The sequence below is a fragment of the Lagenorhynchus albirostris genome, chromosome 9, assembly GCF_949774975.1.
Source record: "Lagenorhynchus albirostris chromosome 9, mLagAlb1.1, whole genome shotgun sequence".
Taxonomy (NCBI): Eukaryota; Metazoa; Chordata; class Mammalia; order Artiodactyla; family Delphinidae; genus Lagenorhynchus; species Lagenorhynchus albirostris.
The window spans coordinates 98,470,344-98,496,810 of record NC_083103.1 but is presented as its reverse complement, the minus strand read 5'-3'; the positions used below and the strand labels follow the sequence as shown (position 1 = coordinate 98,496,810).

At 40.8% G+C, this 26,467-nt stretch overlaps 1 protein-coding gene across 1 annotated transcript; it reads right to left on the bottom strand.

The window, feature by feature from the left end:
- Positions 1 to 1,202: 1,202 nt before the first annotated feature.
- On the bottom strand, positions 1,203 to 26,467 carry CRTAM (cytotoxic and regulatory T cell molecule). The gene is made up of 10 exons (XM_060157985.1): positions 26,376 to 26,467; positions 19,547 to 19,693; positions 17,172 to 17,324; positions 15,075 to 15,212; positions 13,687 to 13,848; positions 9,028 to 9,108; positions 6,978 to 7,061; positions 4,996 to 5,142; positions 3,340 to 3,426; positions 1,203 to 1,518 (listed from the first exon to the last, which is right to left on the bottom strand). The coding sequence occupies exons 1-10, from the start codon at positions 26,419 to 26,421 to the stop codon at positions 1,388 to 1,390; spliced, it is 1,176 nt and encodes a 391-aa protein (XP_060013968.1). The 5' UTR covers positions 26,422 to 26,467; the 3' UTR covers positions 1,203 to 1,387.

Here is a 26,467-nt window from a genome sequence, read left to right as displayed (position 1 = left end):
TGTAATCTTCAAAAATGTCCAGCTCGTGAAAGGGAAGGCACTGTAGGCCAAACTGAATAGGATGAAAATGAGACATGTGATTCTGAACTGGATCCCCTGGGAGGTTTGGGACAATCGGAGATAGATGGATGAAGTCTGAGGTCTGCAGTACAAAAAGTCAATGTTAATTTCCTGATTTTGGGGGTTGCGCTGTGGTTATAGAAGTGGGTGTCCTTGTTTGGAGGAAATACACACTAAAGCATTTGTGGGGTGACAGGACATCATGTCAACTTACAGTGGTTTAGAGGGAAAAGTGTTTCGTTCTATCCTTATGCCTTTCAGTAATTTTGTGATTGTTAAAAAAAAATGGTATCATGAGAAAAAAATCAGCCTGGCTGGATCTGGCCCCTGTAACAAATTACAAACTCATAATTTTTATGTGTGTGGTAGAGCAATGGGGGTGGGGCAGGTGGTATTATTTTAGAATTAGTTTATTCAGGTCCAAAGAATGAGAAATGTCATAAATGTTGGGGGGGAAAAAGACATGTCGCATGTCACTTTCACACGTGAAAGTGAAGGGAGGAAGTACGACTTGGAACAACCACTAGAAACACAAATACATATTCTGCTCTTTATTAAATAATTTTTAAAAAGCATCTATTAGGTCAGTAATCGGGAAATTCAACTCACTGTTTTCTTTTGTACGTGTTTTTGTAATGAAGTGTCCTGGTAAAAACATTGTCTACCAGGTCAACTCTTGTGATTTAGCGAGACAATTAGAAGAAAATGGAAACTTTGGGTCTGCCTTGAACTAGCACTTGTGTCTTGGGGCATCAGTCTTGGGACCTTCATGCTTATCTGACTCACTCATTGTTTTGCATCACTTCTCCCAGACAGGGAATGGGCTGGTTACAGCTTCTTAAAGTGCATCTTGAAAGTAAGCTCCTAGGATTAGAGACCTTCTTTGGGTCCTTTTCATCCCGAAGTTCTTTTTTTGGAAACCAGAAAGAAAGACAAAAAAATATTTTAAAAAATAGTTCCACTAGAGCCCAGCATCTAATATCTCCTGTTCCCTTTACAGTAAGATGTTAGCTGGTCACATTGACCCTGATCCCAAAGTTTAGTAGAATTCTCCTGCTCTGAAGTAGTATCAGGCATAATAGGTTCTTTCTCTTCTTTTCTTTTTCTTTTTTTTTTTTAACTACAAAGCTTTATGTCCATGGGTTAGTCCTCGTTTGTTGCTCTGAGTCCGGGGCAGATTACACTTGGAGGACACCATCTTGCATTGCACTCACAGTACTTTTTTTTTGTTTTTCATGTGATGGTAATTATGCTCCTTCCCACCGGCTGCTCCGCTGAGGTGATGATTGAGGCTGCCCTGAAATCCTATTTCCTGTTGCAATGAGCGCTACACGATGCTCTCTGGTATATGAGTGAGCTCTCCTTTGAATTTTGAAGGTTGTGCCTTTTCCTTCGTCTTTGTTTTTGCCTCTGAGTACAGCTGTGTGATGTAGTTCATGCAGCTTTTAGAGCGGGAAGCTGAAAGAAAAACGTAGCGAACACGAACATTTAGTTTGAACAACATTGCACCCGTTTATTTGAAACACGTGGACTGCACGTGGTATTTGTAGGTCCAAATGTTAATGTGTTAAAAAAATCGAACCTGAAATTCACTGATGTGTATACATGGTCTTGAACGCCCTGTTATAGTCTAATTTTTAAAATGTCTTCTTATGTAAACTATATGCTCATAAACCTGAAATAAAATATATAGACATCTCTGCTATCAAATAACATATGTATCGCTGGACAAAAAAATACATTGCCTTTAGCATAATTTCATACTGAAAGTAAGAGGGCTTGTGGGAAAAAGAGGATTGGGGCGACCCACTGAAAGCCTATGCAACTCTGTACACGGAGTCTGGAAACAGCTCCAGAAGGTAGCTTTTAAGTGAGCAAAAACAATAGAGTTGAAATGCTGGATCTGAGGGTGCTGAGGGAAGGAGGATGGAAGTGGGGGTCAGAGCCCAGGATAAAGTGCAACTTCCCACAGCTGTGGCAAGCCAGGGAGTCGGGGTGGGGGCAGACCTTTCTGGGGAGGGAGTCCTGAGTGCAGGTGCTCCTTTTGTTTTTTTAATTGTTTTTTAAATTTTATTGAAGCATAGTTGATTTACAATGTTGTGCTCATTTCTTCTGTATAGATACTCACTTTAAACTTTCTTAAAGGTGAATTACAAGGGCTTCTTCTTGTTCAGTAGCTGAGCTGAGGGCTTTTCTTTTCCTGCTAAAGGTTATAATTCTCCCACTCTTCTGTTGCCCTTGCCTGGGAGCATCGGCGTAGGAAACAACCCCAATTACACGTTATACTGACGTCATTCTCCCCCTGCCAGTCGTGGGAGGAGATGGATGTTATAGAAACACACGTTGTGCTACGACAGCCTGTATGCAGCTGACCCACACCCAGGTCTCGCACAGACCTCTCACTTGTGCCCCTCTTCCTGCTACTACAGCTAGTCTTTCTTTCCGTTTCACACCCTGCTAGGTCAAAACCAGAAAAAAAGCCAGAGGTGTTGTAAAAGAAATGCTTCTTACAAAGCCTCTATAAAACCAATAGGAACTAGTGGCAAAGCTCACTGCATTTTCTTGCAACTTTTGGCAGGTGGAATAAGTTCATTTGCATGGAGGAAAAACAGTGGTTGGAAGGTGTAAGATTCTTGTTTTGCTATATTCCTAGCTTCTTTCTACTGGATCTTTGTCAAGAGTACACACACACACACACACACACACACACACACACACACACACACACACACGGAGTCTCCTTTTAGACTCTTCTTTTCATAGTTTGCTTGAAGAATTGCACTGAAGTCATCCAAAAGACCTGAAACATTTCTGCTTGAATTAGTTAAGCCTTATATTCATTTATTCAATACAGATTTCTCCAGTACTCCATCTGCGCCAAGCCCCAGGCTAGGATCTGGGGGTCCACATAGAGTAGATCCAGTTACTCACCACCTGGAGGTGTACTGTGGTAGCTAAATTAACACACCAAACCTGAGAGTCTGGCGTGGGAAGTGCTTCACTGTAAAGGTGTATATAGGATACTGCGGCACACAGGAGGGTTCTACCTGTGTGTGACAGCGAGAACTCAGGGATGGCTTCCCAAAGGGGCATACCTCCAGCTACCTGAACTTAACTGCTACTTTTTGTTTTTTAAGAAGTATTTCCTCAAGTTCTACAAGATGATTTATGTGATTTGCTTTTTCTTGTGCTAAAAATCAAACTTTGAATTTTATTCTCCTCATTAAAGGCAACAAGTTAACCTCATTTTTCAAATCTCAGGTCACATAGTTGACTTACTTTGGCTGTTATTCTCTTGGGATGATGTTTCTTCATTATTTGACCTCGATCTGTAACTTTCTAGAGTGTGCTCTGAAATTTCATTTTCTGCAGGAAGAGAAAATGGTTATTGAATTCTGGTGCACAGAGCATCATCTGTATTCAGAGCTGTACGTTTTGAGTAAGAGCATACCTGTTTTTATACCATAGTGGGCTTATCGCTCCCTCCCCCATACCTCATGTCCTCATTCGTTCAACAAATCATTTTTTATTCTCTACTATGATTCCTGCAGGCACTGTGCCAGGCAGTATAAGAGCTGCGGAAGTCAAATGACCACAGCTTAGAATCAAGTACTGTCTTTTGGGAAGAAACAATTCCAGTAGCCCTTAAAGAGGTATGGGGGTGAAGTATCAACGGGAGATTTCGAAACAATAGTATGGCATTTGCCTATTGTGCAGATACAGCTGGAAAGCCAGACCCTGTGTTTAGGTATATTTATGATGAAAATGTTAGTGCATCTGAATATCTCGAGACATTGATATTAAACTAGGAGAAGTGGTACTTTTAAGAGGGTCATAGCCGTTCAAAGATGTAGTATTTTGCCATGGGACATCATGATTTCTCTGTTACTAGAGGTTTTCAAGCCGTATGTGGCTAAATCAGCAGTGTCCAAGATCACCAGAATGCAAGTCACGCGTGTAATTTAAAAGTTTCTAGTGGTAAAAAAGTAAAAAGAGTAAAAAGAAGCAGGTGAAATGAATATGTTTTATTTCACTAGTAGATTCAATATAGTATTATTAGATGTATTCTTGTGTGTGTGTGTGTGTGTGTGTGTACTGAGCCTTCAAAGTTGGGTGTGTGTTTTATCCTTACAGCACCTCTCAAGAGCAACTAGCCACAGTTCATATGCTGACTAGCCATATTGTGGCTACTGTATTGAACAGCCCAGGTCTAAGTAACCACTCAGAATTAAAGAGGGAATTTAATCCTGGCACACATTTAGGGAATGAATACAGCACATGGTTATTCTGGGTAACTTCTAAGGTCCCTTCTGTTTCTGATATGCGTTGAGTCTGTATTTTAGTAGATATCTTCCATGCTAGCTAAGTAATTTTGTTTTTGTTTCCAATGAAATAAACTTTTAAATCAGAATGCTTAGGGAAAATTACTAACGTATGGTTGACGGAGGCTGAGTGCATTCTTACAGTGTAAGAATGGAACCCAAAACAGTCTATTATAGTCAACCTTTGATTGACCATTCCTAGAATAGGAGCTCCTTAAGAGCAGGGACTTGGTCTGTCTTGTTGGCAGATGTGTTCCCAGTGCCTGGAAGAGTGCCTGGTACACAGCAGGTGCTCAATGAATGCTTATTGAATGAATGAATGAATGAATGAATATGCTATTTGCTGTCTTTTTGTGAGTAGAAGCCTCCACAGTTTAATGCCAATTCCTGGAGCTACTCTGGTTTCTCTTGGTCGTGCACTCTGTAACTATAGTTCCTGGAGAATCACATCCTGTGTTTACTGCAAAACAAACGGTTGCTTATTTGAATGACAACACTCATCAAATAGATAGTACAGCATTGAATGGAAAAGCTTTAATTGACAGAATTTCCCTTTGGGCTGGCCAATTGTTTGAGCATCTTGTAGCCTCCGTCAGGTTCTCTGCCCACTCACCTTTTTTCCATATGACGTGTGCTTTCCGAATCTTCATGATGAAGAGCTGGACGATGATGAAGAGAATGAAAATGAGGAAGGAGACGAGGCTCAGTAGCAGGATGCCGCTCTTCCTCCTCGTCAGTCCCACAAACTGACGATTCGCTTCTAGAAGGAAAATGAAAGGATTTTAGACAGTTCAGCGGCTTGTTTTTTTTCTTTTTTTTTTTTTGTCACTGAGGAATATACACAGTATTTGCAAAATATAGTAGAGGCTGATACACAGCTGAGAGGAAGAGACGACAGAGAGCTTTACCCTGAAAGTAGAGAGATTCGTGTCATTTATTCTCTGAAAACAAGCAAGCAGGGATACAAACAGACAAAGCAATTGTGCGGGATGATTTGAAAAAGGTTTTTAAGTTACATAGATATCGAGCTAGTTATTTTTCATTTCTAGTGGAAACGTGAGAATATTAAATTATAGTCAGGGGATTCAAATTAGATGTAAGGAATGAGTTTTCAGCAAAGTGTAGTTAAGTAGCAAGAGAGATCGTTAAGGAGTTTGTGAAACTATGCAAACAAAATGAAATTTCATTAATCTTGGCTAGGTTAAATGCGGTCCTCCATGAAGGCATCTGGAGATAAACCAGATGAGCTCTTAAAGATCCTTCTAGAATTCTGATTCTACGGGCTCTAATTTCGCTAAATGTCATTCACGGTCCCTGTCATCTCAACCAACAAGCCATTGAGGAGTGTCAGCTACGCGTAGAACATTGTGCTTAGAGCTGCATAAGGCACAGTCCCTATGTTTTCGGGAGAGTTGTCTATATATGCAAACAAACAAGTTAATAGAAACAAACAGAATTAAGATATCTGTGCCAAATTCTAGACCCACGTGTGTTAATATAATGACGTGTTCAGGGATTCTGAGGCAGGAGTGGTGCCTGAGTTGGTCAGGAAAGTGTTCGGTGAGTATCTTGGCCTTGAAGGAGGGGTAAGGAGAGGAGTGATGCGGACTTTTCCTTTCATCAGGGCAGTTAGGGTAAACAAGGGCATGGCAATCAAAATGGGATGAAGTTTTCAGAGAAAAATGTGTATTCTGGTCAGGACCTTATAGAGACAAGACTGCAGAGGTAGGTGGTAGAGAGCACCTTATGGAGGGTTGAGGGCTCACATTCCGTGCTGTGGACTGTGAACCATAGCAGTTTTCTGAACATAGGTGTGAAGAGTGCAAAGGGATGTTTTGATAGTAGGTGCTGAAAATGCACAGCAAGGGGAGAAACTAAAGTTACAATACTTCCAGCAGGACACGATGAGGCTCTGCCTCGGGGACGCGGCAGTGATAGTGGACAAAATACCTAAAAGAGAAGACTCCAAAGTCCTTGGGAACCTATTGATTTTATGTGTGTGGGTGGGTGTCCACACACACACACACACACACACACACACACACACATGCACAAGAGTGAAGGATGTCACCAAGGTTTGGGGCCTATGTGATGCTTTGGACAAGCTGATCTTGTGGGAAAAAGTGCTGTTCAATTTTTAGACATGTTGAGTTTGAGGAGATGACCGAAAATTCAGCCAGAGATGTGTGGGAAATGGAATGAAACAGGGACTAATGCTCTGGAGAATGTTCTGGAAATGCAGGTATGGAAATCTTCTGCCTGGTGGCAACAGAAACAATCTTGGGAATGGAAAAACTCTTTAAGCATTAAGGCAATAACCAAGGATGGAGAAGTAAAATCAAATCTACATAGAAGAAGTCAGAAGAGGAAGGGACATGAGCTAACGGACATGAGGAGGAGTGGTTAGCAAAAGTAACAGGACCAGGCAGAGTATGTCAAGGAAGCCAGAGAGACAACTGAGTAAAGGGACAGGGAGTGACTGACCAATAGAAAGGTCAAAAATAATGAGGACTGAAAAAGGCTATTGGATGTATTGATTAAGAGGTTAAAACATCAAGTGTTTATGCTAAATAAATGAGTGGTGGGAACACTTACCAGTGGCCAAGTGAGAGACTTGAGTGGTTTGTTCTTCCTCTTCCTTGTCAATCTCTGAGGTACTAGAATCTTCCATTACTGCAACTAAGGTGAAAGTAAGACATGATATATACATATGACTATGTATGTGCCGTGTAGTGTGTATATATGCACAGAGTCATCCCTAAGCAGCTTTGGAAACCAAATTAAGTGATCCTCATTAAAAAAAACAACAATGAGGTCATTAGTTCATACTGACTTCTTCCAAAAATAGTTGCAAATGGTCAGGATCAGTTTGCCTTTTTTTAAGGTAAATGTTTATTGAACACTACTCTGTGCCAGGCCTTAGACTGACCATTTGGTATATATTCCTTCTCACTACAGCTCTGAGCAAACGGAGGTTTTGAAGAGTTAAGTAAATTGTCTAAAGTCCTACAGCAAATAAGTGGCAGAGCCAGTGCTGAGACTCAGAACCCCAAATTTCAGCCAGTGTTTTATGCTTCCTTCCTGAATCAGGCCTTCCAGTTGAGACAGTTTTAGGTGCTTCAGGATAGCAAGTGAACACTGAAGAATGTCATCCCAAGCCTGATGGATAGAAAACCCGTAGCCCGAAATGCACAGAGCAATGATTTTTATGTTGAAAGTCAGCTCAGTTGTCATTCAAACCTATGCTTGCTTCCCCCTTAGAAGTGGGATGTACTATGATGATTTTTGCTAGGTAAGAGAAATTATAAAAATGAGATCGTTTTTTCCGATTTTGTTGTTTATCTTCCCTTTTCTTTTTTTATTTTCCTCTGCCGTCTCCTGGTCTTTAGCCCATTGCACAGCGCCACGATGTGGACCCCAAGGGGAATGAAACCACCCCTTCTATTGAAAATGGGTATTATTAACAGTAATAAAATTGTAGAAATTGAAAGCTGAAAGGAATTTTAGAAGCCATATTTCTTAAATCTTAAATGAAAAAGAAGAGGAGAAAATTGAGTTATTCAGTAGCGGTGTAAACCAATTTAAAGACAACTAGATTCTAAACATGTTTAAAAATATTGGATTATTAAAGCAAATGAGGTGGTAGTTCCACTTCATAATATTTTCCGTTTCCATCGCCCTGCAGAAAACGTATGTATGTATGTGTGGTACATATGTACTTATCAGTGTTTAAAGAACCTAAACATTTACTTTTCAGAATTATTCACAATAAACATTTTAAAAATGTGATCTCCTACTCAGAACTATGAACATGATGGCGATATGAAAGCACTTCTCCCACCACATGGCATTTTTATAGAGACACTATTTGAAACAGAAAGGGGACATATAGGAATTTATGCCTTTCTGGATGAGGCCTGTCTTGCTCAAAGCACCATGACAACGGCATGCATGCATTCATTCATTCATCCATTCATTCATTCACACTGCATTTTGTGAGTATCTGCTATTGCCAGATGCTATGCTAGGTAAAATACAAAGATAAGTTAAATATATGATCATTGCCCAGAGCTAACCATCTAGTGCTTTACTGTCTAAAAAAGCTGGTATTATAATCCAGGTGTTCTAAATTCTCCATTTATAGTTCAATCCTGTTATCAAAAACTATCTGAGTTCTTGACAACCAAGTAAGTGGTGAGCCTTCAAGGCTGATTTTGTTATTCAATGACAAACACCAAAACTCCAGATTCTGCTTTTTGCTCTTTGTTGTTACCATGTCTTTATTTTGCGTTTGGTCTGTTCTAGATGGAAAAACAAGTCTCCTATAAATGAATTCAGCATTGCCTTTTACCACAGAGGAATTCAAATGTCACAATTGTGTGTGTGTGTGTGTGTGTGTGTGTGTGTGAGAGAGAGAGAGAGAGAGAGAGAGAGAACTTACAAGGTGTTAGTTACCCTGAAGCCCATCCCACTAACTGATAGGGTGCTTCTCCAGGTCACCATAAAGCTGGAGTTAGTTGCAAGGGGTCCTCTATGGTCTTATTACAAATTAAAAGAAAAAAATGAAAACTTAGAATTGGAAAAGTGACCTTCCCAAAGAGGCATAATTTTTTTTTTTTAAGTTTTAATGTTTTTCGATACTTACCGGTACTAGTGGACTGCTGAGGGTCTTGAGAGGATGGAGAGCTTGTCTCCAGGGCAGCTGAAACTGTCTCTTGATCGGTAACTAGAAAAGGGGAAAAACAAAATTCTGCAACTACAGAGAGCAATTTTACCCACATTGTGCTCAGTACAATAGGTTGGAGAACGTATCTGGCTGCTACCTGTTTGTGGAGGTTCTGCAGCAACCTCAGAATTGTGTGTTCTCCAGCTCTTGCTCTGGTGTTTGAATCTGTGTCCCATTGATTTCCATCTGCTAAGCTGCCTGGCTTATAAGTGCAGCGGGCTGGACCTCCATGGAGTGGTGCCTTCGGCAGTGGTGGGCAAAGACTATTCGCCACCTTTATCTGTATCCATCTGCCTATCAATCCCTCTGTCTATCTATCCAAGCACATATCTACCTGCTTATTTATTAGGTGGCTTTGCAGACAGTCTCAGACTGGGTTGAATTCCAGTGCCGCTCCTTGCCTGCTGCTGAGTGAGTCTGGACAAGGTTCCTAATCTCTCATATGCTCAGTTTTCTCTTACCTGTAAAATGGAGATACTAACACATGTACCTCTTGGAGTTTTTTGGTGAGAATAAATGATTTCATTCGAATAACATGTTTAGCACAACACCTGGCTATTTATTAAGCACAATGCATACTACATGCTATTGTATGATATAAAACAATGTTTAGGAATGTTTCCAGAGGTTCAACTTAGCATAGATTTGACCAGTCAATGAACAGGCCTGTAACCACGGAGTTTATAAAAATGGTGCCTATTAATTTACAAATATTGATACTGATATGTAATATCTTTATGGAATCTACAAGTGTTTCTCAGCCTTTTATTTAATCAAAGAATTTTCTGTGGTTTTGAAAATTATTTTCTTAATCAAACAGTAAAGTTTTTTGAAAACTATAAATATGCCTGAATCACGTGCCAAGGGCTCTGAGAAAAGAAGAACCACTTAGGAAACACTAGAGAAATAGTAAGATAGATGATAAGTAAGCTCCGTGGCCACAAGGAAGCCGGAGAAACCTGAAGAAAGAGTAGAGCTGCTGGCAATGAAGAGAAGGAAAAGCTTGAAGGCAAGTCAAACAAGTGCTGGAAGCAAATTATAAGATGAGCATAATTATAAGATGGCAACTACTGGGGACATGCAGAATAAAATTTGTCAATCATGACTAAGATCTAGAATAATGTATACTATGTGAATTCAGATAACCATATAGTTATGTACAAAACAGGTTATATATATTATATGCACTACATATATTATACACATTGTATATATTGTGTATATGCCATAGTGTATATATACAATTGTGCATATATGTACAATAGTCTGTGTATGTGTGTGTATATATATATACACACACACACATACACACACACTGGAGTTTGTATTTGATTTATCCTCTATTTAGCAAAACTGCTAAATAGATTCATTTAGACTGAATGTTGTTTTGATTAAGTGGATACTGGTACATGATGATTTATCTCCCTGGTTGGTTAGAATGTTATAGACCTCTGCTATCCAATATGGTATCCACCAGCTATACTGATTATTTAAATTTAAATTAATAACAAGTAATTTTAAAAATGTACTTCCTCAGTTGCACTAGCCACATTTCAAGTTAGAGTTTTGGAAAACCTGTATCCACCACTGTGAACTTGACAGTTTCCAAATATTTAGGCTTCTGATGAGATTAGTGATGATATTAATGGATGTGATTTTGTTACTGAAATGTGCCAACATTTGAAAGATTTGTATCAATCAATGAATCAGTATTCTCCTAATGACCAAGGCATGATGTTAGGAATAGTGCCTGGATCATTTAAATAGCAAATTTGTTCGATGGATTTTAATGTAACAAGAGTATGAAAAGTTCATTGACATGGTTCTAGAGTCCACAGAGCAGCTAACCTTAAAGAAACTACCTCTTGTCGAGTTTTAGTGTAGCGTTGAAGAAGCGTATCCACAATTATCTGAAAAGGCTATTCAAATACTTTTCCCTTTTCCAACTTGGTGTGAGGCTTAATATTTTTATATAGTTTAAGCAAAACAACATATTACAAGAGCTTGAATGCAGAAGTCATGAGAACCTATTTCTATTAAACCAGATAGTAAAAAGATTTTTAGGGCTTCCCTGGTGGCGCAGTGGTTGAGAGTCCGCCTGCCGATGCAGGGGACACAGGTTCGAGCCCTGGTCTGGGAGGATCCCACATGCCGCGGAGCAACTAGGCCCGTGAGCCATGGCCACTGAGCCTGCGCGTCCGGAGCCTGTGCTCCGCAACGGGAGAGGCCACGATAGTGAGAGGTCCGCGCACTGCGATGAAGAGTGGTCCCTGCTCGCCACAACTAGAGAAAGCCCTCGCACAGAAATGAAGACCCAACACAGCAAAAATAAATAAACTAATAAACTCCTACCCCTAACATCTTCTTTAAAAAAAAAAAAAAGATTTAAAAAATGTAAAACAGTGCCATTTTTCTATTTTTTGGCATTGCAAAATATATTTTTTCCCATAAAAATACGCCATTTCTCTTTATATGAAGTAGGTTAATTCTTTTAAAAATAAATAAGTAAACATTGTTCCTACCATGCAGAGTGTGGAGATGAGAGGGTCAGAATCCTTATTGTAAATGTGTTTCTGAGCATCCTCAGCTAGCAAACTTTTACTTGTCGGATTTCGAGCATCTGTTGGTCAATGTAGGAGATATAGTCAAAGAGAAATATTCGTAGGCAGTTGGAAGCACCAACAGGTGATCCTGGTCTTGTTCTGTGAACACTTACTGGGGATCTGGCAGTGGTGCTAAATAATTGACAATCAGATCATAAATAAAAGTCAGGTTTTAGCCTGTTATTATTAGAAATATTTTATGGCTATGATTTTTAGTTCTATAGAACTATGGCCATCAAGGAGGGGAAACTGATTTCCCCTTCAGCAGTAATTTTTGTAGATGGCTTGTACAATTGCTGACAAGTAAAAATATGCTTTTTTGATATTGTTGATTCTTTTATTTAAAATCCGAAAGTCTTTCAGAAGTATTTAGATAAATAAGCCTCATTTTCTCTTTGGCGACCCTCTCACATTCCCCACATGCTCCCTTGCACTGATGGGGGTGGAGGCTGGGGACCGGAATGAATGACAAAGAGGAAGGAGGGACTTCCCTGGTGTTCCGGTGGTTAAGACTCCGCCTTCCAATGCAGGGGGTGCAGGTTCAATCCCTGGTCTGGGAGCTAAGATCCCACATGCCTCACAGCCAAAAAACCAAAACATAAAACAGAAACAATATTGTAACAAATTCAATAAAGACTAAAAATGGTCCACAGTAAAAAAAAAAAAATTTTTTAAAAACCCCAAAAACAAAGAGGTAGGAATATTTGTGTCAGGTTACAGTACAGTCTGGTCTGTGGGTACTTGAGTCTTCTAAACCCAGCTTCCTCAAGACCTGCCTTTGGTTTGATGAGAAAGTGAACGGTGGCGAGCACAGGGTAGTGAGCGAGGAGCTGTTAGCCACAGCGCCAGCGCCCACAGGGCAGCGTGACAGTTTTCCCACAGAGAGGTTCTTGTTAACAAGTGCCTTTCCTCATTGGTTAGTTCATTTGATAAAGAGCTTTTTCAACAAATGCACTGTCACCCAACAGCTTCCTCCTTCACTGGTGTGAGTGAATTCTTATCCTCCAGGAATCTCTTTTCTCACTGAGAAGAACTTTTATAAAGTAATGAAGGTCTGGCTCTTATTAATGATAGATGTGTGATTCATGCTTCTTTTCTTTTTTTTAAAGATTTTTTTGATGTGGACCATTTTTAAAGTCTTTACTGAATTTGCTTCTGTTTTATGTTTTGGTTTTCTGGCCGTGAGGCATGTGGGATTTCAGGTCCCCGACCAGGAATCGAGCCCGCGCCCCCTGCATTGGAAGGCGAAGTCTTAACCACGGGACCGCCAGGGAAGTTCCCATGCTGCTTCTTATAGGATACTTCTTGGCTCAAAAAGTTTTATATAGTTTTTAAATTACTTCTTAAACTTTAGGTGAAGGAATCAGAGAAGAGGGATTCTGCAAATGAAGGCAACTCCTCTTCACATTTAATGTTTGATGTTTTTTTCTTTTTATTATTCTTATTTTTTGGTGCTCTGCTCAGAATATTAACATGGGTAAACTGAAATCTCCAAAACGGTTGTAACAAAATAAATCTAAAGCATAATCATGACTTAATGTGACTACGTGAGTGTTATAGTAACATAAAATGATATTGACAAGTTTAGATTTATTTCAGTTAGTATTGTCTCCTTTTGGGTTAAGTACAGAGAGGTAGTATGCTTCACATGATCTCTCCAAACACATGACTGCAATAAAACTATTTAAGGTCAAGCGATGCCAGCTGTCATGATCAAAAAGCGACCATGACAGTGTTTGCATATGGCACTCTGCTAGGCTTTCTGTACAACGGGGGTTCCCCTCAGTGTTGGAACCGTTGCAACCCTGTTGGTTGGCGGGAGACATTTCAATCATTAAAGGAATTTGCTATTAAAGAAAGCTTTGTTGACCTGAGCTCACTCTGAAGGACTTTCCCTAACCCATTTAATTTTGTTTGATAGTGTAATATAAAGGTAAATTTAAAATAATTAAAGACAGTCTTTGGTGGTTCTTACCCAAATCTTCAAACCGGTAAGGGGCTACCAGTTTTCTTCCTTGCAGGCCTTTGTGTCGGATGATGCAGCTCACTGTTGAGTTTTTGCCATATGTGTGGACTCTGAGTGTGCTGGTGCTATTACACTTCTTCCCATCAGTTTCATATTCATGGTGGGTTTCACCTATGGAGCAATTGAAAGAGGCGTGTGAGGTTGTGGCTGTTTAATGCTGTTGGACGTGTTTGCGTCTCTGAGAGACCAATGGCCTTGACATCTTGGCAAACCTGTTAGACTTCTAACCTCACTCTAACTTCCCCCAGCTGCCTGGGACGTGCTTGACCCTAGTTCCAAAGAGAAGCAGATGAACAAGAGTGGATAAGTTTCTATAAACCCTGCACTACTGGAAAAAAAAAAAATCCAAAGCTTATCATGTTTACACGGGAAAAGCCTAATGTTGTGAAACACAAAGACCCAAGACCTTCCTCAAGTTGAATGAATAAGGCAAATTAAAGGAGAGGTCCAGAATTGGCACTGGACTGAATCTATGGTTACATAAAATCGAATGGAATGTCTGTTGAAATGTAAACAAACTAGAAATAGTTCCCAAGCACCACAGTTGGTTTTCCTGCTTCAGTTAAAAGGCTCAAAGCTTAGATTCTCTGTTACCAAAATATTTTTGTCTGTCGTGGGCAGTATGACATAGTACTCCACGGTATAAGCAAGTTCATATATGTTCCAATTACATGTATTATGTTAAATGTATTTTTATTTATTTATTTTTGGCTGCGTTGGGTCTTTGTTGATGCATGCAGGCTTTCTCTAGATGCGGCGAGCGGGGGCTACTCTTGGTTACAGTGCGCTTCTCTTGCTGCAGAGCACGGGCTCTAGGGCGTGCAGGCTTCAGTAGTTGTGGCTCGCGGGCTCTAGAGCACAGCCTCAGTAGTTGTGGCGCACGGGCTTAGTTGCTCCGCGGCACGTGGGATCTTCCCAGACCAGGGCTCGAACCCATGTCCCCAGCACTGGCAGGTGGATTCTTAACCACTGCGCCACCACGGAAGTCCCTGTTAAATCGTATTTTTAGTTTTATGCCTGCTACAAAGTTTATGCTCAGAGGTAATAGCTATATTGTACCTTTTATTTTATGAAATGTTAGGACGCCATAATAACTATTCCATTTTAGGTTTCTACCTTGTTTTAAACTAAAACATGTAACCGTGTTATTTGTGTAGAGGCTTTCAAGAGTAAGGCATGGTATCGATTGGTTAGTAAGGATAATTTGTCTTGAAACAACTGATGAAATATTGAATGGTGGCCCCTTCTGCCACCAGAGGGTGCCAGAACCTTGAAGAATTCCTCAGGCACTAAACGGGGGAAAACAAAGGAGGAACGAGAGCCATTTCTTCACTTACCTTGGATCTCCATGTCATCCCCTAAGAGCCAGGTTATCCGTGGAGGGGGCTTACTTCTCACAGTGGAGCATTTCAGTAGGACATGTTCTCCATTTTGCATTCTAACGGAAACTTCCAAGGTTGGCTTGACAGGAGTTGCTAGAAGAAAATTGATGTTTCTTTTCTTAATTAGCTGGTCTGTAGATATCAGCAAAGCACAGAGCCTAATTATCTGCAGGGATCATTGCAGGGGATGGGGTCTAAATAATAGGCGTATTTTTTTACTTGACCTTTCTCAGAATATAGTTAAAGGGCTTTTAGGTACTTGGAAAGCTACTCTGGCTGTAATCAGAATGTTTGTCGCCCAGTGTGTGATTAGTCTCCAGAAATTCCCAGGCAGACTTTGTTACAACAGTAATTATTAAACGTTATATATGAATGTATTTGGCTGGTAGAACACTAAGTGAGGAATAGAGGCTTGAATTCTAGTCCTGTCTCTGTCACCAGCTATTGTAAGTGCTTGGGTAAATCCCACAACTTCTTGGTCTATCAGTTTCCTTGTCTGTGACATGACTGGTTTATGGTCTCGTTGTTTCAGGTCTAAACTTTCATGAGTCTAGGACTCACCTCAACAAACGTTACCTCTGTCCCCTCCTAACATCAAAGATGCATTTCTCTTTTAAAGGGCCCACCGGCCCTTTTTCTTTCTACTCCTGTCTTGGAAATCCTTTTCAGTTAGGCTTACTTCTTCCTCTCCCCTGGTCCAGAACTGCACTCTTTCATGTTGATTTACTCATTCATCCGCCATTGAGACATTATGAGGTCAGTTCCAAGTATGCACTAGATGCCTTAGATGCTAGCAATGCAAATAAGGAAAAGGTAAGGCCCGCCAAGGAGCTATAGGCTGGCGATGGGCTCAGCCCCTAACCTGTTAATTGAAAGGCCAAGTGCTAAGTGCAATGATAGCGGTAGGCATGGGGTGTTATGAGAGCTCAGCAGGGCACACAGTCAGTCTGAGCCCGAGTGGTATTTGGGGTGGCCAGTAAGGTGGGGAGAAGGTGATCCCTAAGCTGAGTCACATTGGTTCTCAAAACCCCTAGGGAGGGCTTCCCTGGTGGCGCAGTGGTTGGGAGTCCGCCTGCCGATGCAGGGCACGCGGGTTTGTGCCCCGGTCCGGGAGGATCCCACATGCCGCGGAGCGGCTGGGCCCGTGAGCCGTGGCCGCTGGGCCTGCGCGTCCGGAGCCTGTGCTCCGCAACGGGAGAGGCCACAACAGTGAGAGGCCCGCGTACCGCAAAAAAAACAAAAAACAAAAACAAAAAAACCCTAGGGAGCCACTCCTTCCTAGAGACTTAGTCAACATGCCTTTACTTTACGGCAGGTAACACACTAATAATTCAAGAAGAGAAGCCTAAGAAATTCTTTGTGTGACATGTAGGTTTATGTTATTTAGAGAGCAATAAAAAGCAATGTTTTTAATTGATCTGTTCTGCCGTGAAAAGCAAAAAGGTAAAGATAGTGAGACTTACGCTGAACACAGCTGACCATCTGCAGAACTGAGCAAGTTCCAGCCCATCGGGAGCTGTCCCTTCCTATCCATGCCTCCCAATCCCACACCCACCCACCCGCAGCAGAAGAGAGGAACTTGTTTTGTAGAGGATGTGAGCTGATTGTCCAGTGCAGTTACATCTGAACTCATGCCATCTTAGGATGTGCTGTCAGAAGTTTCTGCTTGATGTCTGTATGTGTTTTGTGCCTTCCTAAACTAGTGTGCAAGCTCCTTGTGGGCAGACATTGTGCCTAATTCATCTTTGATTCTCTGCAGACTAGCACAGCGTCTGACACAGAGTTGCGGCTCATCCAGTACTAGTTTTCTTTCCTTTTAGTTCCCTGCAGAGAAAATTTAGTTGATGCCAAAGACAGATTTCACAAATTCACATTTTAGTCTGGGGCTTGCCACTCAAAATGCTGTTTTCCTTTCAAAAGATGGCAAAGGCGCCCAGGAAATGCCTTGCTCTAGGCAACATTTTTTAACTAAAATATTAAGTTTTAAAATGATGTATCACGTTCCTAAGTATATTGTTCCCAGGCTGGGTTTACTGGCATTCGGACACCTACCTAACACGATCACTTTCACTTCCTTTGTTCTCACGGAGCTGCCGTAATGCAGACACTTGTACACGCCTTCATCTTGCTGTGTTACATTCAGCACGCTGATGGAGAGCTGATTGGAGGAGTAATGAAGAAGCTGGTATTTGGAATTTTTTAAACCTGTACAAGAGGGGAAAAGAGCTATTATGAGGAGAGAGATCAGATGAATGCAGACTCTCGGTGGATTGATTATTCACAGAAATAGCTTTTGATTTTCACACTTTAAAGGAACAAATGTCCCATCTTCAACTGAGCTGCTTTCCAAATTCTGGTGTTGCCAGCTGGAGGCCTTGAATAGTTCGAAGTTAGTTTAGGAAATGAAATATTTTGATTCTAGGATCTGTGAAATAAGCAATTTGCTTTATTTGTGCTTGTAGGAAATTAAGAGCCCTGTGCTGGCAAAGGGTTCAGGTTGCAGGAGGATATTAAATATTTTTTTTTTTTACGTTGCGGAAAACGCCCCACTAGGATTTATGTCTTTGAAATCTGATTCATTTGTGATTGTCTTGTCACAGTGTATGTGAAGAATGGAAAATAAATGCACTGATATTCATTGCTCCAGCTAGGTGCTTGTTATTTTTAATTTTTAAAAGTTCATTATTATTTGAAGTGTCCCAAAGATGACGACTTAGTCCTTCCAAATGTTTAAGGAATCGCCAAAACAAACAAACAAACCCCAACATAAAATCCCCCACAGCTCCAGAAAGTTCTAGCCAATAGCAAGGGTTCCTTTTGATTCTACCTTGACCTGGGATTTCCATCTCAGGTCAAAGGTCGCTTAGCAAATCAGAGGCTCCTTAAATGAATGGTTTTATTTGCTTCTTTTTTCTAATGTGAAGATTTATAATGTGAACAAGCCTAAAATAGTTAAATTGTGAATGGCTGACCAAGGAAGGTTGTTTCTCATCTGGAATAATTGTTGTGTGTCCTGGGACACGGATGTTACCTGAGCTGGAATTCAGGTGTTCTCAGTCTCAGCACTGTGGACGTTTGAGTCCATAATTCTTTGTTGGGAGGGGAGACTACACTGTGCATTATGAGATGTTTAGCAGCATCCCTACTCACTAGAGTCCAGATCCCCTTGCCTCTCCCTAGTTATAACAACCAAAGCTATCTCCAGACATTGCCAAATGTCCCCCAGAGGGCAAAAAGTACCCTTGGTTGAGAACCACCAAGCTAGGTCAAGGCATCCTGTTGCAGAAATTTGAGAACGTCCATCTTCTCCCAGTTTACCCAAAACAAAGCAACGGAAAGCATTATTTAACAGAATTCTCTCTACTTAAATTTTCCTCTCAGAACTTTTAACAGTTAATATCTACTTATTCTATCGGAATCTAGTTGATTTAGCTTAAAATAATATAGTTATTTTACATTGAACCTGTCAATATTTAATAACATTTTCAAAGCACATCAAATTTTTTTTAGAGGCTCTGCTTTTATAAAGCAGAATGAAATTTGCTGTGTTGGAGACTTTTCCAAACATTTGACAGTTAGGAGTATTAAATGGAGATATAAGATGGTCTCATAAAGGGGAGGGTTTCATAAAATCCTGCCCAAAGAGCTGAACTAAATAGACTATAATAGACTATTAAAAAAAAGTAACGACATGAGGTGACAGATCCTAGCTAAACTTATTGTGGTATCATTTTCCAATGTATACATACATCAAATCATTATGTTGTACACGTTAAACTAATACAATGTTGTATGTCGATTATATCTTACTAAAATTGGGGAAAAAAAGAGTCCTCTTCCATCTCAGGCATCTAAGACTCAATGTGTATTTCTGAGAGAGGAAGATTGCCCTCCTTTTCAAAGTAATACGTCCTGTCAATTCCTATCGCCTAGTGATCTAAAGGTTTTGTTAAGACCAACGAGAGAAGGGGAGCCATCTGGAAGGGGCTTTGAGATGTGGCTTTGGATTGCTCAGATGGAAAACAAAGCAGCTGGCTCCAGATGCGGGGTGATGTGTTTGCTGCCTGAGGACCAAGGGCCCCCAGTCTGTCAGTCTGCTACCCGTCTGTCATCATGCTGTTGGTGGTTTCCATGGTCGCTGAGAGTCAAAAAGTGACATGGGGGTGAGGTGGGTTGATGGAAACGTACACTGTCATTTGAGCCCCCTTTAACCAACCATTTTGGTGGGGTTTCCATTTCAGACTTCCTGTCAGTAAAAGCAGCCACGTGTGAAATAATAAGCTTCTGGGTGCTATTTACATGTCACAGTGGGCAGAGCCAAGCCCACCGTTTGGGTGACTCACGGCCGCTTTCTGTCCCACCAACCTGTCTGTCTGGAAAATCCCTCAGGTTGAGGCCTGGCGGTGATTTACTTTTCCTTCACTTACCGGAATGCTCACTGAAGAAAATGGTGAAGCCCGATGGGGCCAGCCACTGCAGGGAGGTGGTCTCCACCTGAGAAATGACACACTTTAGAGTGAGTGTCTGGCCTTCCTCCACGGTGACGGTTTCCATGTGGTTGGTCTGAAAGGCCTCTGCAGAGGAAGAGAATTGGGGACAGTCAGGCTGCCACGGGCCACACCACTCCCAAGCTGAGGCAGGGTTTAGACCCAGTGCAACCTCATTCATCATTCGGTCATTTACTACACATTTCTTAGAGAAACAAAACGTAAGTCAGCATCAAAAAATGCGAGGAAGGGAGGGAACGCAGTGTGCAGGGGCAGTAAAGATGTCTCTCGAAAGAGATCTGAATGAAGGGGTGCGTTTTGATGGGAAGACAGTTGAATGTCTATTAGGCATTTGCCCTGCCATATGCTGGGAATTGTGTCTTCCATGTTACCAATATTTAACATAACTTTCAAACTAACCCTCTAGAGGAAGAATTATTTTGCTCACTTGATGATGAGGGAGTAGAGGCTTAAGGTCATAGAGGTCCTGGGGCTGGCATCTGTGCCCACGTGTGCAGGCTTACAAGCCCATGCTCACGTAACTAGGTCAGACTACCTAAGTGATGAGATCCCGGAAAACACAGCCTTTCTGGACTCTGTTTATAAAACAGGCGACTTGTGTCTTCAAGTACAAATTGGGGGTCTTGGATTCTAAGAAAGAATGTTATTTCCCATCTGGCTCTTACGAATTATGGAGCTGCCCATCACGGTGAGTAGGTACGCCCCACCCGCAGAAGGGCTTCTCCACCAGAGGGAAGATGTTCTCAGATCTCTTCCGATTTAATATTCCACAGCAGCGCTTTCCCCAGGCAAACGTGAGAGTCTAATTTCCCCAAATGACAAACCCCAGAGAATGAGAAACAATTGGTTCTAAGCAGCTACAAAGTTATCCTCCCAAAAAAGAAACTGATAGAAAAATAAATTGGCTTTACTGCCGATTTGGCACATTTATTGCCATTTGTTATTTCTTCAAGTTTTAAATTTTAAAAAAATTTTTTTCCTGAGGACGAGACAATTCTTATCAGTGAAAGTACCAAACACTTCCGTAAACAGAAGAATACTGTGAGGTTATAAAATATGAACAGCAAATGCAATGAGTTTTACTGCATCATCTTAAACCTTAAAAAAAAAAGAAATAAAAAAAGAGAAGCAAGAAGGGAGTTTATTTCCTTGTGATAAATTTCAAATATTAGGAAAAGCGCTTTGGAGAGCTCTGGGAATTAACTGGTGCAGACTTTTTAGTTTGTTCCATTCCTCCGTCATTAATTTCAACCTAGCCTCTGGCAGTAAGAGCCCAGAATTACTGTATTGTATTCATATTGACTTCCATGGGAAAACAGTTTGTTTGAGTCCAAAGGGGAAACCACTCATATCGTCAGCCAATACTGTGATGAACAACAAGGAATCAATAAAAAGAGATTATTTTCAAAAAAGCATTGAGTCATAGGCCAGAATCCTGCTTAGGCAGGTCGTTTGGAAATATTCTCATCTATAAAATCAACCTATAATTGAGTAATAAGGCTAATATTGGTAGAGATGCTTTGAAATGACAGTGGAGTTTCTTCCAAGGTTAAGCGGCTTTTGAACCAAGAATTTGAATCTAGACCTAACTTGCATCGCTTTGTTCCATCATGATTTTTACTTTACTCTCTAGTTCTCGTGCACTGTCTTGCTTCCCACAAACAGACTGAAGTTTCCAGAGGGCAATAACTATGTTTTTTATTTCTCCAAAATTCATTCCTTACAGAAACTATCACAGTGTGAGCTTGGAAAGTAATGGTTTAATGCCAGCTTTCATGATGACACTATAATTGAGCAGGCAATGGATAGATATCTATGCTCTCCTATTGTTAGTAAGAATACTGAGAGGCAGGAGGGAAGTTACTATATAAATAAATGATAGAATAAAAACTAGTGTTAAGCAACATCCCCTGATTTCATCCTTCGGGCCAGAAATTGACACTGAGAAGTTTTGCCCATGTTCTTACCTTTGGTAAAATGATTGTCTAGACAGGAAGCCCACATCTGGGGAGAAGGGAGTGGCGAGAGTTGTCTGCTGCCTGTTTATGAATAAATGTTTCCCATTTTAAAGGTGTATATATCATCCTTGTCTTTTTCTTGGGATGCGTGCTTATGAATTAAATAATGTCATTTGATTCTCACAGTGTCTTAAAAATTGTCCTAAAAGGTAGTATGGCTTTTTAGCATATGCTAAAGAAGTTTATCTCCCGAGATGAGTGTTTGCTCTTGCCTTTGAGAGTTCAGGATCAGGCTACTGACCACAAGAATAGGTGCCTGAGTTCCAGATGGAAAGGGCTGTGTTTGAGGCATAGAACACTGTCGTTTCCTCTACTCTTGGCTCCTAGCCTTGCTTTTGGCTTTATAAGCCTAATTATCTTGCAGTGCTGTCATGTAGACCCCGTGTTTGATTCAGAGACAGGAAATCCTTGTAGAAAGGAAGACTAGCCCGGTGAGAAGCCACTGAGCCATATTGCTTCAGTGGTAGTGCTTAAAATATTGTCTAATGTGTCTAAGTCACGTCAAAGGGTAGAAGAGGGGCGCATGGGTACCTAAGTTTTGATGACACGTCTTCTAAGAAAAAAGTTCCCCATGACCCTTTTGTTGTCATTGAAAACTACAGTGGAACTCGTCTTTAGAATCTTTCTTCACCTAAGTTTAGAGCCAAACTTTCACCTTCTTTGTCAGAGGGATGGGGTGAGGGGTATCTTCTTTGCTCACCACTTCCTCCCCTACAGGTTCTAAAGACATGTATATCCTTATTCACCCTTAGGCTTTCTAGTGTAGACCCTGAGTGCCCTGTGCCTACTTGCTAGTTCTCCCTGTCTGGGCTTCAGACTTCTCACCCATAGACAAGCCCGACGTGACTCCCAAATGCTGGACATACAGAGCTTGAGAATGAATCGCTGTGATGTCTCTCCTGGAAGGTCACCACTCACTGCTGGTACGTCATGTTTACTGAGTGGATTATTGACTGCTGGGCTTGGTCGTTATCTCCACGACTGGGTTTATCCATCCATGCATAGCCATGTGTTACGAGGCCGCTAGTTAAGTCTGGAGCTATAGACTGTGACTGTGTGACTGGTTTATACAGGGAAAGGGAACATGTGACCTTCACCATCGTCTCCAACCCCCACCGTGTGAACCAGTTGTCCTATGAGTGGAATCGCTTCGCGCCGAAGTACGCGTGACCGACCCTTAAGCTGAAGGGCAAGCAGCAGTCACAGCTACCTACCAAAGCACCCGTAGATAAAACCTGTGCAGTTCCTAAGAGTCCTTGGTTTTTCCGAAGGTTTGGAGAGTTGCAGTGTGTCCACCCTACTCTAGGTCATCATGGCAGACTGAAGAAAGAGTGAGATATTCTTTCTTTTTCTTAGTAGCCCAATTATTGCATGCAATAACTTTTAAAACTCCAGAAGAGAGCCAGTCTGTCCTGCAGGGACCCCGAATTCAACATGTCCACTTGGAATTCATCATTTGTACTGTCCCTTGTGCTGCACACACACCAAACACAGACACACCACCTGCTCGGTTCTGGTAGTTCCCTGTACCCCTCGGTGTCATCCCAAGCCATTGCATGCCAGGTATCTGAAAGGCACCCCAGCGTCTTCCCGCTCCAAAACATTCTCTTTAATCAATTCATTCCTCTTTTTTTCACTACTCTCACTGCCTCCATTGTTTCTTTCTTGGACCATTGCAATAACCTCCTTCTAGCCTCTACTCCCTCTAATTTATCATCCTCGTCTGCTTCAGAATTACAGTTAAAATGTATAAATTTGATCGTTTGATTCCTTCATTAGAATATTTGCTACGGCTCCCACTGCCTGTAGGAATCAGGTCAAAATTCCAGATAACTTGACTCCCATCTTTTCCTCCAGTCTCATTTGCCGATATTCCCTTCCAGACGCTCCATGCAAATGGCTACTTGCTGTTTCCAGAAAGTTCCAGGCTCAAGAAGATACTTTGCCTTTGTCCATGCTGTTCTCAGCCTGGAATGCCTTTCTTAGCTCCTTCAAGGCTCAAGTCAAATGACACCACATTTGTCAAAGCTGCCCAAGCAGCCTTTAGCCTCTCCCTCCCCTCAGTAACCTCCTCTCTCCTCCAGGTCCCCAAAGGCTTCCATTAAACTTCTCTTACGGCACTTCACACATTACCTTTTTGGTTACAAGTATGTCTCTGTGGATAGACTACAGACTCCTCATACAAAAGTTGTTTGCTAGTCATTCATTTTATATTCCCAGGGCCTAACGCAAAGTAACATTTTAAGTATTTGTTCAATCAATGGCTAATCATGAGTAAATGTATATACTCAGTAATAAATATTTTAATAGGAAGCTCATTTGGTTATGTTAAATAATAAAGATGAGCTAGGTTAAAACCAGAGACACACAGTGAGTTAATTCTCAAACCAGAGCTGTATTTGCTTGGCTCTATGAGGTTAGCAGGCAAAATATGCTTCGATTCAGATCATTACAAAAAGGCATTATTATTATTCTTTAGATAGATTTGATAGAGAAAATTACGAGTGTGCCAATGAATCAGACTTGCTCAAAATCAAATGATTCCCAGTATAGCTTTAAAAAATCCATCTCAACAACATGTCAGTGAATAGATGACTCTTTCTGGGTCAAAGGAAGTATCAGGAGGACGCTACTCAACTTGCAGCTGTTCTTTGTTTCCTGCGTCCTACTCTCCACTAAACAACCGGAAGAGAGGGTGCAAATGGGTGGCTTCTCATCATCTGCAATATAGGTAAATGGGAAGAATTTGAAAAATTCTCCATTCTTACTGTGTGTCACCTACCCTAGGGGCTGCCAGTAGGAGCCTTGAAAAGAGGGCAGGCTCCAAGATTATGGGACTTTTATTTTTGCGGAGGGGGCTGTAAGTTTTTGGCACCCATAGAAGTTGTGCAGGGGAAGAAGGTATAGTGATCTTCCCATAATTCAGTTAGCTAAAAGCAGCTGGTAATTTATGTTGCCCAAACTGCTAATTTGCTGCCTTTTTGCTGATAAAAAAGCAACATGGTCAACTCCTTTCCCGTTTGGGACTCTGATGGGCATGAATGAGCTTAGGATAGAGTGGGCAGTTGGTTCCCAAATACCATTGAGCCTAGACGCCCTCTGGCTGGCCCTTTGGATGAGGGTTCAGTTTGGGATTTTTCAAGAATGAATCTTCCAAATTGTGTAAATTATAGCTTTCAAATTTTTGATCCACATTAAGAAACACATTTTCAATCACAACCCAATACACACACACACACTGAAAACTTTCATGAGATAATACTTTTACTGTGTGCTTTGCCGATATTTACACTGTCATTTACTAGCTGTGAAAACTTGGGCAGGTTGTCTAATTTCTTGTAACCTCAGTTTTATCATATGTAAATTAGGGATATGAGTACCTCCCTCAGTATTTTTGCTAGGATAAATGAAATAACAAAGTACTCAGCACTGTGCACGATACAATAAATATACTTCTCCCCTTTCTTTAGAAATAGTATTTGAATAATTTATATCCTAAAAGACTTATCTCAGGTTTACCTTAGGACATGATTATTGCAGTTTTTTATTTAAAACATTATTTCTGTGAGCTATTTTTATAAGGGAATAACTCGAGTGCTGAAAAAGTGAAGGTCAGTTAAAGGCTTTAAACTTTGGAATAATTGAAAGCATTCTAATTTTAGCCATCTAAATGTACTTTTTCTGAAGGTATTAGCTCTTCTTCAAGACACTTATTGAAGACACTATTATTTATTACAAAAATTGAATCTTTATTAAGTGCCTCAGGATGAAGGGACCAAAACAGAGGGCACTAATTGAAGTGTATAAGATAGGAAATTGAAGTACTATGTAAAAGAGGACATCTAGTTTTTAAAAATACTATTCTTCAGATGCAGTTCTGTGGTGAATGAAGATTTAGAAGGACAGCTGCTTTACTTAGAACACAACAATACATCCAATTTTGGAAACAAACATTCGAAAGCAAGCAACACTGTATATGTGTAAGTTTCTTTGCTAGAAAATGGTACAAGTTGCAATCAGAGATTCAGGGACAATACAGCCTGCCCCCACTTTTGGGTAGGAATAATTTGACCTGTGCTAAAAAGGTAACTGTGTCTTTCTTTAATGTTCAAAACACTACGTTAGAATTAAGCATCAAAAAATCACATTTGAAAATTAAAATGAAATGTAAAGTATAACTGACTCAAAAAATAAGCACAAATTTTCACGGGGATCCTTATGATCTGAACGAATTAAGAGTTATATAGCGCTTTGCCACTTTCAAAGTACTTTCACATTTGAAATTTGATCCTTATAACAATCTAGAGTTTGGTAGATCAAACATTGTTATCATCTTCATTTCAAGATGTGGAAACTGTTTCAGAGAAATTAAATTATTTGGCTAAGGCTTATACAACAAGGAAGTTTTTAAAACTCCCAAACAGATGCCCTTTCAACTGGTATACCCTTAAAAGAGCCCATAAGCTTGTTACACTTTGCCATAACACAGATTCCACAGAGACACACACTACAATGACCCTTTCTAGACCCTGTAGCCACTGAACAAGAGATTCAGTAAATCCAGTAACATCCCTCAGATATGTGATTTCGGCGTGGCGTGGAAAGTGGCAGATTTACCTGAGCTGCTTCTGCAGTTGGTCCTCCGTGAGAGCAGTTGACTGACTGGTAGATAGATGTGCCCAAACATTAGGTCAACTGAACATCAAAAAACATGAGCTCTAAGTCCTTACCTTGTAAGGGGAACCAAGCCAGCAAGCTGCAAAGCCTCCACCACATATTGTGCTATCCTGCTGTCACGCTCTGTCAACTTCCTCTGGATTCT